The sequence below is a fragment of the Mastomys coucha genome, unplaced genomic scaffold, assembly GCF_008632895.1.
Source record: "Mastomys coucha isolate ucsf_1 unplaced genomic scaffold, UCSF_Mcou_1 pScaffold8, whole genome shotgun sequence".
NCBI classification, from domain to species: domain Eukaryota; kingdom Metazoa; phylum Chordata; class Mammalia; order Rodentia; family Muridae; genus Mastomys; species Mastomys coucha.
Window position 1 is genome coordinate 44435421 of NW_022196914.1, and position 16533 is coordinate 44451953.

General features: G+C 37.7%; 1 protein-coding gene across 19 annotated transcripts in view; it reads left to right on the top strand.

Moving 5' to 3' along the window:
* Mef2c (myocyte enhancer factor 2C) overlaps positions 1-16533 on the top strand; it is a 163965-nt gene that overhangs the window by 118096 nt on the left and 29336 nt on the right. For 13 of the 19 annotated variants that reach the window (XM_031359828.1, XM_031359826.1, XM_031359833.1 and 10 more), the window contains 3 exons: positions 4602-4745; positions 12058-12244; positions 14348-14395. In XM_031359828.1, coding sequence (XP_031215688.1) covers positions 4602-4745; positions 12058-12244; positions 14348-14395 — 379 coding nt within the window. Of the gene's footprint in view, positions 1-4601; positions 4746-4806; positions 4945-12057; positions 12245-14347; positions 14396-16533 lie in introns of all 19 variants that reach the window. The other 6 variants (XM_031359842.1, XM_031359830.1, XM_031359834.1 and 3 more) reach the window with 2 other exon arrangements.

Consider the following 16533-nt stretch of genomic DNA (forward strand, 5'->3'; position numbering starts at 1 on the left):
TTTTGGAGGGGAACCTGGGAAAATTGATATTATAAATAAAGAAAACATCTAATAAAAAATACATAGCTAAAAAGGAAAAGTCGGTTTAAATCATTACATAGGAAAAAGATTACCTAGTTGATAACATAATGCATAAGACAAGACATAAGACTCCATGTGGCATTCTTTTTCATTTATATTCTTTTCAGTAATGAAATAGAATCTGTTACTCTACGTTGATTTCATTAGAATTTTTGAAGCACCTGTCATCTACCATCATCAGTTTGTACATATTTCAGGCTTTCCTGGTGAACAAATGCAGTAATGCAGGTCCATATGTCCACATGTCTGGGAGGAGAGATTCCAAATGATGCTTGGATTACCTGCCCGCACTTCTCCCATCTATTGTGTGGAGTATGACACCTTCTGTCAATCTAATTGCTTCTCTAAGAGCGCCTGCACCATGCTCACAGTGTGACAATCGCTACTATGTGACTATGCCCCTGAAGCCTCTGAAGTGAATTGATCTAACCCAAAGGTGTCACTCTTCTGTGGCAAGCCAGCTTCAGTATACAGTTTCACTGAAGATCTTCAGAGTTCTCTGGGGGTAAAGTCTCTGTAGATATGTTGTGAGAGAAGCTGGTGGATTTAGTAGGTACCTTCCTTGCCTCTTGTAGCACATGGGAAAAGATTACTTCAAAGTATCCTCATTTGAGGGACACCATACACACAACCCATCTATATATAGAATGGCTATCTGGGGACCAACCTAACCTAAACAGAGATAGCAGAGATAAAAATATCAGAGACACTTTCAAGGCTGATAGCAGAGAGTATGATTTTTTGCTAGAAAAGTCCTAAAGGAATATGCTTCAAATCCATTTAGTAAGCCCCTTAGTTCATATTGACTATTCATTACTGTGAATAGACAGACTTGGCTAGAGCTAACAGTAGTTCCTTTGTCATCATTAAACAGCTGTAGATTTTAATATAATAAAGATAAAACTGTTCCTCTGGTTCTGCATTCACACTATGGCATTCGAGTCGGTGCCACCACTTCCATTTTCCAAGCTTTATAATTCCACCATAATCATTTGTTCTTGGCAGAAATATGTTATGCAAGCACTCAGCTGAGGATAATATTTTTGAACAATTTTTTCCAGTGTTCTGGTTATGTGATTATGGGAATTTAGAACTCGGTATTAATTCACTCTCAGATTTTGTGTTTCAGGGTCTCAAAAAAAAGAAAGCTCTTTTTTTTTAAATAACACAATTGAGTTCAAATCATTACTTCCATACCAGCCATATTTATTACGAGATAATATCACCCAACACAAGAAGAACGTATTGGGAGAGAAGCAGGTGCTGCTCTCCCGTGCTAATTGCAGTACCCTGCCAGCAGCTTTGTTTGCATTCAGTAATTCCCATCCTGCCCCAGGTACAAAGTGACGAGTGACTCTTTTGGTTTCCCACTCTATGAACTAAGTGTTTGTTGTCCAGTAGACCTTTCCACTCTTGACTAATATTTGATGTCAAGGGATGTAAGCATAGCTTGGTTGGTAGAGGGCTTGCCTCAACGCAAAGCCCCGACACATAGCATAGTGCCAACCAAAAGTAATAATGCAAGCCTGAAACCCTAGCATTTGGAAGGTGGAGGCTTGACTACATGAAACCCTGTCTTAAAAAAAAAATACTTCTAGGAAGTATAGATATTTTATTCATATTTTCATTCTTAGAAATTTCCCCAAACTTAATTCCTTAACATTTCAATTTAATCTATACTAGTGTTGAATGAACTGCTGCCGGTGAATGTGAATGCAAGAGATGAGTCTCTGTTTCTTGTTTCTTAAAATCTAAAGATTTCAACAGGGAAACAATAGCCACAGCTTGCTCTCAAGCAATGTCCAAAGCTCAGCTACAATGCTTGACAGTACTGATTTGAAATTTGTCATAAGGTTTCCTAAACTCGTAGTGAAACACTTGTGAGAGAGAATGAGTTAACATTTGTAGAGGTATTTCAGTGAAATAAAAGCAGAGTTTGAATTTTTATAAGCCACAGTATCTACCCACCCAAAAGCTTTGTGAGAATATTTAGCACACATGTATGTGCCAGATGGATTGTAATGACAGTTGATAGGCCTCTTCTAACCCTTGCGTTCTGTTGTCAGAAATCTGCATATCAAAACAACGATACTTTTTACAATAAGATTCGTTGGGTAAAATACACATTGAAAAAAATCTACTGTCTATTAAGACTCTAATTTAACATATGAGGTTTTTAAGTTAAAGGTGTTCATAACACTATCTTAATATGCCTTATAGAAATACAAATAAGTTACTTTTGAAGGCTACTAATGTTTTCTTGATCTTATCTTCTTTTCTCTATGAACATGAATTATTTTTAAATTGTGTATGTGAGGTATTATATGTGTACTATATGTTTTGTGTGTGTGCTTGGTGTATGTGTGTGTTTGAGCATGTAGAGGCCACAGGTTGATGTCGGATACCCTTTCTCGTTTACTCCCTTCCGTTGATTTTTGAGGTAGGGTCTCTCACTGACATTGAAGCTAACTTATTCCGATAGACTAGCTATCCAATTAACTCCAGGGATCTACATATCTCCACCACCCTCTGCCCCAATGCCAGGAGTTGTAGGCACACCAAGCCCAGCTTTTTATATTACCCTGGAATAGAGGAACTAAATCCTCAGGCTTGTGTGGCAGTGAGAAATTTCACCAGCCCTGTGAGTAAATTCTTAATTTTATACATTAGGTATAGATATAGATTAGATATAGATATGTTGACTATAATTCAAGACACCCTTAAAGGTCAAGAATCTATAGATGCCAAAGCAAAAACATATGATAATACTCCAAGTAGAATGCTCTTGCGGCTGAAATAATACAAACAAAAGTTGAAAATTTAAGAATTTAGTAACTAGAATTAGCATCCTAGTGTTTTGTTGTGTCCATTCTAGTGTTATTGTGGGAAATCTCAGTGAGTACTTGTTCTAGACCAAAATACATGGTTGTAATTTCATAAGAGGGGGACAGGTGGCCCCACCAATTAAAAATTCCTCAAGATTATAAATGTATATTTCATCATCTTGTGTCAAAATATTCATTTTAATATTCAAACATCTTACCACATAATAAGCTGTAACCATATGTTTGTTATATTATACTACTATAACATTAATAAATATTTACAGAGCTGCACTACATCCTACATGTTGAGAAATGATAGCTCCCAGTTTGGTCTTAAGTACAAGCCTTCAGTGCCTCAGAAAGTAATTTTAAGTAGCATTGTATTTGTTACACTGATAAAAATCAATGGATTTGAATTTTTAAGCTGGACACTCCATTGAAAATTACATCATTTTATTGTCCCCAAATGCACAAATCAAGGATGCAGTATCTGAACTTTCAGACAGTTGGCTGGGTGTTTCAGCTTTTGCTTTATTTGTATCTGAGTTCTCTATCCAACATGGATCTGAAGACTTTCCATTAGTAAGAGGCAGATAGCTGTACATCTCTTTGTAACCAAACCTGACAGTACCAAAAAAAGTAAGAAATAGTATGTGAGTCTCTTAATTATTAATGTGTCAAGTTGTATGATTAATCAGAGGTTTTATGATCTCCAAATCTACATTATTTCTGTCCATTGGATTGTGCATAGTTTAGTTGAAAAACATGTTTTTTAAAAAGAATAAAATTCTGACTCATACTTTTCCAAACTGTTACACTGTTTTATTGGTATTTACCCTTTAGTGACAGCTGAAACTAGAGCAGACCTACATCAGGAGACAGGAGGCTGGCGAGAAGCCACTGACTTCGCTTTCATGTGTCAGGAAAGTCTCGGGCTGATTCGTACTCGCCTGAAACCAGGAGGAGTTTGTGCTGTTTGATAACTCCTGACTTGGTTGTCTATATACAGTTCTGTCGTTCTTACCCAGCTCAGGATAATGAAGCCCTAAGCTCAGCCATCCCCGAGCTGCTTCCTGCTCTTGTTTAGGAAGATAATTTCTCAATATTGGAAAGTTCAATACAGAATCTTACAGATCCCCAGAACTCTAACAAGCAAAAATAATTCTCCCAAATGAGCTTCTTCCTAGGGAGTACTTGGTGGTTAGCTGGCTTCTTTAATGCCGTTTTGCTGTCAAGCACCAGGGGCGAGATGGGATGGTTTAACTCCAACCACTATGCTAAATCCAGAGATAATGTTTGCGACATTTCTGCTTTTTTGTCATAGATTCTGAAATGGTTTTGCAACATCCTGACTGCTTGTATTTCTGTGGGAAAAGACTACTGTATCACATTACACTTTGTATCTTGTAATTGGTTTTCATTATATATTTCTGAGTTCTATATCAAGATATTTTACCTTTCTTTGTTCATTGACTGAAACTGGCTGCCAACAAAATAGCTCCTTGTTCCTTTTGTTAAACTGGTGATGAGCACTCTGTTTGAAATGGCTCGTTTTCTCCTTGTGATTTCTTTCCCCAAACGTAGTCTAGCATATATAGTAGTCTGAAATGCTGGACAGCTTGAACTTCTGTAACATCACTAACTGTCTCTTACAGCCTTTGTCTAGGTTTGAACTTTGCACATTATGTATTTCAGACATTGAGAAAGAAGGGCCTTAATGGCTGTGACAGCCCAGATCCCGATGCAGACGATTCAGTAGGTCACAGCCCTGAGTCTGAGGACAAGTACAGGAAAATTAACGAAGATATTGATCTAATGATCAGCAGGCAAAGATTGTGTGTAAGTACTCTAAACACCCTTCATTTTTTTTTTACTCTTGATATCTCTCTGAACCTGGCAGGCATTGAACAAGAAAGAAAACAAAGGCTCTGAAAGCCCTGATCCTGACTCCTCTTATGCACTCACCCCACGCACTGAAGAAAAATACAAAAAAATTAATGAAGAATTTGATAATATGATCAAGAGTCATAAAATTCCTGTAAGTACCAAAGGTAGATGGCTGGTCTGCTGATAACTGCTGCAGTAGCATCCCTTAACCCTCTCGATGGTGGCTTGCTTTAAGAAGCATCGCAAAATCAGACAGATGAAGTAGCCATCTCATCCCACAGGCAGTGCATTTAGAAAGCAACCCCTGTGGGATACTGAAATTGCATCAACTCAAAGAGTTGCCATGGAGAAGTTCATTCAGAGGTAGAAGAGTTCACAGGAGGAAGAGAAAGATCTATGTGCCGTGCCCTGAATTTACACAACCTTTGAAAAAGCAAGTTCTCGTGCAGCTCATCGGAGTACACTAGAACAACAGGAGAATCACTTTCTGCATACGTTTTATATGCAGAGACCAGGTACAGGAGTGGAACTGTTGTTCCATAGTGCACACTGACAGACATCACCTAAGTGAAGGCTAGTTTCTGAATGACACGTCATCCCCTCCCCACACACATGAAATTTGACTACACCACTAAAGGGCTAAAGCTAATACGCTGCAGGGAACAGACTGCATGAAACCTAACGGTAAGACTTCAACGTTTGTGTGATTTTAAAGCTCTCATCAGAGTATTGTGTGCTTTGCCTACACCAACAGTTTCTATGCTTTAACATGTGGCTCAATTTTATCTTAACCAATTAAGAAATTTCCTAACAATCAATCATATGCCTTGCCAGATAGTTAAGAAAAATAACTGTGCATGCATTATTTTTTTTTGGTCTAGATATAAAAAGAAAAGATTCCCAACTTATTGTTATATTTAGTCAACAATCAAACAAACAATGTTAATTCTATAGAATAAAATATTACACTCAAGGCTCATATGCTATGAATAATGTCTGAATCCTAATTTGTACACAAGCTTCTCGGTACATAATTAATTCCTTTTCAGAAAAAGTTCATTTCTGGTAAGTTAGCAAAGCAGCCCAATCCTGAGTGCTACGAGCAGATCTGCCGTGAAAATGGGCTTTGTTGATTATTCATGTAGATGTTTAAGTGGAAATGGGCTGTGTTGATTATACATGTAGATGTTTAAGGCCAAAAGCTGTAAACCGTTTCCACACTGCACTCACAAAGTAAATTAAGCATTGCCACACTCAGCACACACTCAGCCTTTGCTGGTTGAAATGAACCCTTTAAAATATATTTCCAAAATATCATGCTGGTCAGAAGCTCTGTCTTTATGAATGCTTCGATTTTCCTTTGCTAAATGAAATAATGTCAGTGAGACAAATATTTTCAAAGTTTCGTGCTTTAAATACTTTTTTGAGATTATACTATAATTACATCATTTCTCCCTTCTTTTTTCTTCCTCAAAACTCTCACGTGTACCCCTCCCAGTCTAAAGGTCATTACCCTTCAGTACTCCACACAGCATGTTCACAGTGTTTTGCTCATCAAAAGACTCTGTATATGCTTACTAACTGTGGGCGAAATTCTCAAATGATAAAATATCCATCAGAATCTCTTTTACCCAGAAAAGAGAAACAAACTGCTTCTCTGGTTAGACTTCTAGTTCGTATACACTGAGTTTTCTTGCTATATATAGAAAAAGACTGTTTGAGCGCTGTGGGTGCAAAGGTTTAAAGGTAGGATTGTGAGGCAACGCCTTCAGTGCCTGCAGACCAAAGGAATTCTCTGAACAGGAAAGAGGCAAACACCTGCCATATTGCTGATGACTGTGAGCCTAAATGTGGAGAAAAGTTGAAGCCCTAAAGTGTCAGAATTTATGGATCGTGGATCTATGGAGCCTTTTCCCTGTGTTTTAAGGGAAAGAAGATGTGCTATTCATCTAGATGCCCCGAGATACTTCACTCTGTCATGTAAAAAGTCCAAAATCAAGATACATGATTTGTTAAAAGGTACAAGGATGTGTGGCAGGAGGTGAAATGTACATGAGTCTCTGGGCAGAGCATGGAAGAAAAGTCACATGACCTCTCACTGTGCCATGGAATCATCAAGTCTTCCTGAGTGCCTCAGTATCCACAGTGAAAGCCAAGTTTTTGCACACTGCTCTCTCTTGCTGGAAGTTCATTTTGTTGAACGTTTCCACAGCTGCTAAAACATTTACAGCAAAGCAAGGACACTCTGCCCTTTGTGTGCAGAGTGTCTCCAACTCTTTCAAAACATTACAAGACTGTTTTTCTCTTTCAAAAAACCTATGTGAAACATTTCCCTTTTAAAATAGAAATTTTAATACTGAAGTCACCTGTTGGAGTAATATAATTTATGCCCATATTCCTCAATTACGTGAAATAATTCATGGGTGATTTGGAATCTTGTTGACCAGAGTTTCCTCCTGCTGGCTCTGCTACAGCTCATGCTGGGCGCCATGGCAAAAGCAGCCCCATTGGAAGAGCCAAGGATTAGCAAAAAGGCCCAAGTAGATGAGAAATAGAAGCAAAATTGCTTGAGAGGAAATGAGGATAAAGCAAGTGGACAGAAATGTTCATATTTTCTTTAAAAGGGTAGACTGTGAAGACTGCAGCATTGATGTACCTAGAATTAGCAGTAGAATGAATTTGAAAATGACTTGATTTATATGCAAAGAAAGAATACTTAAAAAAAAAAAAAAAGAGGAAAAGACTGACCTCATAGGTCTGGTGGAGGACCAGATAGTAAAGCTCAAAAAAGAGGAGATAGGTAGAGACTCTCAGAGATGATGGAGTAGCAGACTGAACAAGCTCGCAAGAGGCCTAAGGTGAGAAGTGAGTAGTGTAAATTAGGTTGGGATGGCCACGCTGTCACTTGTATATAATTGTGTAGGCATCAAATGCAGGAAAAGGGAGAGGAGGTGCTCAGAAGGGCTCAGACAGGGATGAAAGTCTGGATGCTGAGGATGTAAAAGGATGGACAGATGCTGTGTGTGCTACAGCCACCAAGAAGCCAAGCGCAGACAGAGATAATGGCAATTGGTAGTCACTTGTCATTAGACTTGTATATTTTACCCTCTACTAGGAGCTCTGCAGCTTTGGTAATAGTAGTTCAATTAGTGGCAAAACCGATCAGTTGTTCATGTAAACAAAGGAAGGACCATTAACTAAAATTAGTATTTTATCAAAAATATACTATTTGATTTTTATTGAACTTTTCTGCATGGAAAGGTTGGGGAAATCAAACTCCTGACTCAGATATCATACCTCAAGAACCAGGATCACAGTTCAGAGACAGCAACTATTAGCTTCTTAGCCATCATTCTTGCATCACTAAGGACAAGGACTATCTGCATCCTCTCCCAGGGAAAACAAGAGCTCAGCTCCCTTTTCTTCCTGATAGCCAGGCCAACTTACAGCACTTTACATGATCACTCCAAATTCTACTTTTCAGAATTGAGTGTTCTAAATATTTAGAGACTGACACATGATAATTAAATTTAGGGGCAGGGCAGCTTCTGGTTTTGAGCTTAAAAAGAAACTCTCTTAATATAAATCTTTTAAAGCTTCCTAATTTTACAAAGTCAAGAAGGAAAAGAATAATGCATATTTCTTTGAAATATATGTTACTCTATCCTCTATATTGCTTTCCAAGTACTTAGGGATATTTAGTGCCTTTATCTTTCAACCATCTTTTTCCATGGATAAAGAGATCAAGGTCAGGGGACATGAAATGGCTTCCTGATTAAGTGACAAGATATTCCATTACTGGGACTGCAGCTGAGATTTCTTGGGGAAAGGCTAATCTTGAACTTCTAGATTTCCATTCTTTGATATGCTCTGTATCAGGATATATCTAGCTCCCATTTAGCCAATCATAAAGGAATTTTATAGTAATCCTCCTCAAGTTGTTATGGTTCAATGTGCTAGAAACTCATTAACTCTTCAGGATAATGCTCAAAAGGAAAAAGGAGTCTACTGACTTACACTGAACTGGTTGTCCATTCATTGCATAATTATTAACATATTCTATATTGTGGAAGTGCCTCTAATCTCTTAGGGGAGGAAACATGGGCTTGGCCCTCTAGTGAGGCAAAGTCAACATTCTATTCAATATGAGGAGAGACTAAGCTCTGAAGCAAGTCTTAGGGACCCAGTGAGAATGGAGGATGCCAGAGTTGGAATGATGAGTGCAGATTAAAACGTTTATAACCAAAAGGTAGTTTTAAAGTGTGGACTTCTAAGTAAATATAGAAGAAAGGACTTTTTAAAGTTGACTTTTCCCATGGCCTGAGATGTACTAGTTAACTGTTAGTCATGTGGTCCACAGAGAGTAGTTTACTAATACCTAATATGTATAAATTATATGAACCACTGACTACAAGATTTCATTTGTTCCAAAATAATAATGTACACTGCACAGTGAACTAGGAGCAAAGCCAGATTCAGTCACTAGTTTGATGTTTGGCCATTTTTAAGTCTTACTATTTAGAAAAAGGAAAAATTATACACAATGAAGGGATACTGACAGTAGTGAATTATATCGAGTAAGCAAATTTACATCCCTGTGCCTGTTCAATACAAAATAGGTAGGAAATGATAATCTTACACTTTTCTATTAATGAAGTATACTTTAAAAATTCTCCTATAAGAAAAATATTCAAACAATATAATAAGGAGAATACATTTTGATTTGTTTGTAGCAACAGACCTTGAGTACTTGGAGGAAGTACTATTATCAACCAATATCAAAACTGTTTTTGATTTTAATAAAAGAGAAAAAGATCTAAAGGTGGATGTAAGGAGCAAGCAAGATGTCAGATCCAAAAGAATAGTCAAGGTGGATGTCCTCCAGATGGCCAGACTCTGAGCAGAGCTTTGGATGTAGGGCTGGGATTAGTCATTGAATTTAGTCAAGAGTGAGAAAAGTGGGCTGGCTGACAGGTATAAGTAGTGGAGACTGGTAAAGAAAATCTAGGCTACTGAAGGAAGTGGGGTTTTTCCTTTAGGTAAAAATGTGGGGACTTGAGAGAGAGGTGCTGTCATCTAATGTGTGCTTTTAAAAGATGAAGATCCTGAGTATTGTGTGTTGAAAGTAAAAAGCAGGAAGGCAAAGCTCAGAGTGGGTTGATCTATTAGGAAGCAACTGCAAGAGTCACCACAATGTTGCTGGGAATGAGGGTGTTCACAATCCCACCCAGAATTTCCAAATGTCCCCATTCAAAATATGCAGGTCCAAGGTCATAGCCAGCAACAAGTGCCAAATTCAAGATATAAAGAGAGCTCGTTAAAAGGACTACACATGTTGATAGAGTTAAAGGAAACCTGAGGGAGTAGTAAAATGTGTTGGGGCTCAGAGTCTAGAAATTGCTATTACCTGCAGGCCTAAGGACACAAGAGGAACAAGAACTCACTAAAGGAGGAAAAGCCCTGTTTCAGCAAGAGAGAGCCACTCAAAACGCAGCCCCTGCAAGAATCCAGTAAGAAGGATGCTGCTGCAAAATGGGCTCTTGGCCTCTCTGATCCACTTGAGTTGTCGCTGGTGCCTGCACCAGTGGCTGGAAGGCCTGGTTGAGATATCTAGAGCTCAGGGCAGGGAGAAAGAGATTTGATGGTAGAGGCTGATGGTGGTGGAGGCTACTGAGCACTACGGCTGTAACGTTTTCATAGGTGACTTCTATTCTCACTTGGCATGTCAGTGAAAGGATATATTTATCATTCCACAAACGCTTGCAGCATACATTAATATTTTTCCTTGTTTAACAGGGCTTTGGATATTTGGATATATCCACACTTTGATATATTACCATGCATTTATATTCCATGGTTATAAGATTTAGCCAAAAATCATTTTCTGTTATCTTGTATACAATCCACAAATGATCTAAAGGACAGACATATTATCATATCACCTGAACATTTTTATTTCCCTTAAAAACAATAAAGTCATTTAAAAGAAAGTTGTAAAACTTTTGCTCTCACCAGTACTAGAATTTCCATAACATGGAAGAAAATAAAAACATGAAATGAAGGCTATGAGGGCGTAAACATAAACAGAGAACATATTACAGTTAACAACAACATAACTACAGAGTTGCTACAGACACATGTACAATTCAGGCCAGCCAGTCAACCAGTCACAGATAGCTGCAGTAAACTCTAAAGAAAACAGCTAGTAATAATGAAAGCAATAAGAACAAACCACATGTGAGCCATGAATAAACACGCATTTAAACTTGGACAGCTTCTTACGGAAAACCTCAGAGGGCGTGTACGAATCTGTTGTGTGTGTACACACACAAGCCCAATTTTTCACTATAAAGGCTGTATGCCATGATACCATGAGTCCTCTGGCATGTCTTTGAACAGCATTTTCACTTGTGATGCTGACAAAAGGAGAAAGACAAGAGTGTTTACAATGTTGGTGAATTACTGAAAGCAGAAACAGAAACAAAGTTTTGCTTAAGTTGCCAAAATAATAGCAAAAATCAATAATTGGAACCTGGATCACACTAATTAGACATCCACCCAGCTTCAGCTCATTAAATATTTGCCAACTCTCATTTGAGATATAGATCTTGCCATGTGGCAGAGGGAGTACCTATATAGCAAAATGTGAAGCATTGCCTATTTTCTGAGATATCACTTTAAGATGTGAGCTCCTAAATGATACATCCTCCGCTGAAACCTGTACCTTAAGATGCCTATTGTCTCCTGACTCATGATTAAAAGACAGATTTTTAAAAATAATAATTAAACTATATGTGCTATTCACAGGCCTGAAGACGATTTTATATCATTAAACTTCTGCATAAATATGCTTCAATAAGCAATTAAACCAAAGGATTGGCTTTGCATTTTAATCCCCCTTTTCTCTGTGAAGTCATCACAGTCATGTACCTTTGATCTTACCGTCATTTCTGGCAACCGATTCAGATATCACAAATGAATAATTATTACTTCATAGAATGGAATTCAAAGACAATGGAGTCTAATGAAAAAGGGCTTTGTTTCACAGAAAAGTGAAACGTTTCCTAACGGTCGGAAAGAAAGAGTTCTAAGCACAGGGAAGAAATCAATTTTTGATTGCACATCTGGAGACCCGCTTCCTGGGAGTAAGCTACATGGTGCACAGTTTGGAATTTGAAAATTTTCCTTGGCAAAGTTGATGCTTTCCATAACTCGAATGCTTCTGTCTCACCTCCATGGCTTTCCCTGTGTTTCTGCCTCACAGGCTGTTCCACCTCCCAACTTTGAGATGCCAGTTACCATCCCAGTGTCCAGCCATAACAGTTTGGTATACAGCAATCCTGTCAGCTCACTGGGAAACCCCAATCTTCTGCCACTGGCCCACCCTTCTCTGCAGAGGAATAGTATGTCTCCTGGTGTAACACATAGACCTCCAAGTGCAGGTAACACAGGTAGGTTCTTAAGAGGACATAATGCTCACAAGGTGTTGGAAGGAACTACGTCTAGCGAAAGCTTCCTTACTTAGGGAGTGCACTTTGGTTCCTGTTGGCATTCTTTTGTTGCTCAACACCCACCCCTTATTAAATACTCCTTGTGACACAGCCTGAGTTCTTCAGATTACCTTTCAGTATATTTCATAACCCAAACTCTGTCCTTTCTGGCTGCCAATTTTCTCCTACAATTGCTATTTAGGCACACACTTTCTCCAACAGTGTGTTAAATATCTAGTCTACACACTTGTTGTAGTCTCTTCTTCCTACTAAACCGTCACTGTGAGACTGTCCTCTGTGTACTCCAGCAGCATTTCTCCCCTGTCTGTAATTGTTTGGGTTTGTTTGTTTGTTTGTTTGTTTTATACAACTTATCCCAGAAGGGATATACGGTAGAAAAGAGTTGTGCTACAGGTACACTAGTATGATTTATAAGCTGTATGAAATAAAACACAGCTAGATGAGAAGATGGCACATCGCTCTCATGCCCACTTGCCACAGATTTGTCTCAACATTATAAAATATCCTTGCTGCTGTTCAATTCACAATGACCTAGAGACAAGAAATTATTGCTCAGAAAAAATAAAAAAAAAAAAACCAGACATTCTTAGTATGTGAATCCAGCTAAATATGTTATGATGTACTGTATTGAATACATGTCTTTTCTCCACTGGACTTGAATCTTGAAAGGAAAAATGCCCATTTGATTTGCCAAGCTCACAGTGGGAGCTAATTCAGTGTGTACTGAATATAACTAAGCCATTCCTTCATAGTTCCAGAAGCAGCATCAGAAATAATTGTGTTTCTAAATCTCATACTGCAGTCTATTGTGTATTTACATTCTGGTTTTAAGAAAGTACTCCACAGGGTACTTTCAATAGCTTAGGCACATTTAACTGTACTAAGAGCAGCTTATTGATGGAAGGAGATTTTCCTCTAGAAGATTTTATAAATCTTGAACCAGGGAAACATGTACAAAGGACTTCACTGTGCCATTCTCTCCTCTATAATATGATTGGATTTTTATATACATTTTAATAGTTGTATAGATTCCTTTCAGTTCATATTTAGAATTTTGAATATCCTATTTGATAACTCGTGTTCATTCATTTTTTTAACTTGATATTTTTCTTCAAAACTGTATTTTCTGGGAAATAGGAAACATTTCCTTAAAATATAATAACATCTTTTCTGATTTCAATAGCTAGAAACAATTAATAGCAATGAAGTATTGCTTACAAACAACTAAGAAATCATAATTAGATGATATTCTCAACTATTTTTTTCCTGGATCTTGGTCTCTTAAATAATTATCTTCAATCTTACTGAAAGTTCACAATTCTTATAAAGAAACATAGTCATTATTGTGTTTATCCATTTGCTTATCTATCTGTTACTGTGACATGTGAGTCCTTGTGTGGTAACCAGAGGCCAATGTGAAGAAGTCAGTTCTCTTCCACCAGGTCAGGCTGGGATGAACGTAGGCCATCAGGCTTGGTGGTCACTGCCATGACTTGCCAGTGAAAGTTTTTGTGTTGTTCTTAAATTAGCAATTAATTAGTATATTATAAACTGTGGCAATGAAAATTTGTTCATTGTGTCCTTAAGTGAAATTCAGCTAGATATAGTAGTCAATTATGAGAAAATAAAATTTCTAGTCGATTAATATTGTACAAAAATAATGTTGCAAAATATATTTAGAAAAATAGACATCAGATAATGTAGATATCAAGGCATATGGTAGAAATAAAGTGGGATTTCTTTAGGAGAAAACCAGACTTGGAAATAATAAAAATGCAGAGACTATTGTAAGACAGTATTTTTCTAATGTAATCTTTCCTGGGAGGGGTGGAGAAAAAAACTCTGCAAAATGTCAGTAAGTGGATATATCTTTAACATTCGAACACAGCATGTCACAATAAAACAAATGTCAGCCCTGCAACTACGGTAGCACATTTTACATCTGGGTCTCGGAAAAGGACAAATGCTGAGTGCTGAAGGCTCTGTGCTCTGTTCTGTTGGCCCCTAGCCTTTCTCCTTTTGATCTTCCTCTCTTCTCCATAGGTGGTCTGATGGGTGGAGACCTCACATCCGGTGCAGGCACCAGTGCAGGTAAGGGCAGACCTCCATGCTGCAGCATGTGTTATGGGCCAGTCTGTTGGGTTATTTCCAAAAAATTCTACAGTTCTTTCTGAAAGGGGAATGGTTAAACAGTAACTTACAAAATTTACTAACTAGTGTCTTCCTTAATAAAACTTCAATTGGAGGCCCAGCAAACATCAGCTAGAACTGTTACAGCCATTTGCTAATGAAGAGAACTTACTTGTGTTACTTATGCAGTAAAAGAATATTTTAAAGAAGTCTAAAAATAAAATAACTTCAGCTGGTCTTCAGAGAAGTGTAGGTTCTGATCAGATCACCTCAATCCCTGACACCACTCTTAGAGAATAGTACTGTATAGATGCCATAGTTCTCACATTCTCAGTTAATCAGTCCCTACTTGAATCAGTTATGTCCACACAACGAACTGATTTTCTATATATTTCTAAAGAAGAGTATATAAAGAAACATAATTGCAATCATTCAACAATACTGGTAATAAAATCACATTTGGCATTAACATGAGGCCTCAGAGAATACCAGTAGACTACGCTACCACAAAACCCCTCAAATATACTTCAGCTCTTAGCAGTATCTTCAACAGTGACCGGTGTCATGTGTCTTCAGTTTCGCAAAGAAATTTATAATATTGGAATTATTGAGATGTCGATTTTCTTTTCAGTGCAAATGCATAATGTGGCACAGGACTTTTAAGTGCCAACTCTAGTTTACTATGAGGCATAGAAGTAACCATGGTAATTCTACAGCTGGAACATGCTATAAATTTAAAATAGGAGGAGGCAGGCATGAATGACACAAGGTTATGTTTGAAGTGTCAAAAAAATCGAGTTTATTGAAATATGCATGGACAGCCTAATTAAAACATTTTGCTCGGGTCAAATATAATAGCCTACTAATTATAAGAAAGAAGATAAGGAAAATTGGCATACAAAAACATTTTTATACATATGTCTGCTAGAGGTGGCATCTCTTCTGGGTATTAGTATTTCACTGCTTCAGTGAATGATGCAGAAAAAATGCCACAACTACACAGAAAGTAGATAGAAGGGATGAATAGCAGTAGCTACCTATTTTACACAGTTTATAAAAACTTAGGTACAGCCAAACTAGTAAATAAATCCAATATTTTTCTAGACAGTGAATTTGACATATTCAATTTTTTCTCCTCAGAAAATACTTTGCAAGCAGTAAGCTCAAAATTCAAGAACCAGAATAAGTCCAGTCAGGTGTTTCCTAAATTGAAGTCCTAGCCACATACTGGTTACGATCAGTGGTGGGATTAGTTGGGTCACCACCAGTCATCTGCTGGTTGGATAGGACCAAAGCATAACCCAGGAAGAGTAGTCTCCATGTCATGACTTTGGCATTTCAGTAAGCCAGTTTGATTGCTATTAAAGGTACAGACAGTAATGGAAGTAAAGGTTAATAAAAATGTTTTCAATTTTTTGTTTCACAAATGTGGGTTAAAAAAAAACTTTGGTTACTAAATTTGGATGCAAATGGTCTTTTGTTAGTATTAAATAGCAACAATACTTTAGAATATGATGTTGAAAATAAAAAGTGTTTGATTGTTCAGTTTTGCTGTTACTGAAAATTGCCTGACAGCTTACTAAATGTAATCATTCTCTAAGAATAAAGGAGATATTCAGTCTTCTAAACATAAAAATTACCATATACAGAGTGTAGGATCATTAAAAAAGATCTCAGGGTTAAGCAAATTCATCCTACTACCTCAGAACTCATTCCATAGACAGACTCCTTATATTTAAAAACAGAGTGACTCAGGTTGGGGCATGGCTCAGTGGGCAAATTGCTTGCTACACATGCCTGACAATCTGAGACTTAGTTGAGGAAGTTGAGGAAGGTGTCTGTAATTGTATCGTGTACCTGTAGAGAAGTGGGAGGCAGACACCGGACAATGTGCAGAATGTCACGGGCCAGCTAGTTGGATATATACAGCAGTGTGCAACAGGTGAGGCTCCTGTTTCTGGCAATGACCAATGCTCAAGGTTGTTTTCCCAACACTGACTGTGGCACTGACCCCATGACCATGACACCTACTCAAAAACACACATGGATACATTACATACACACAGATAAAGAAATAGAAGGAATCAAAAGGAAAATCT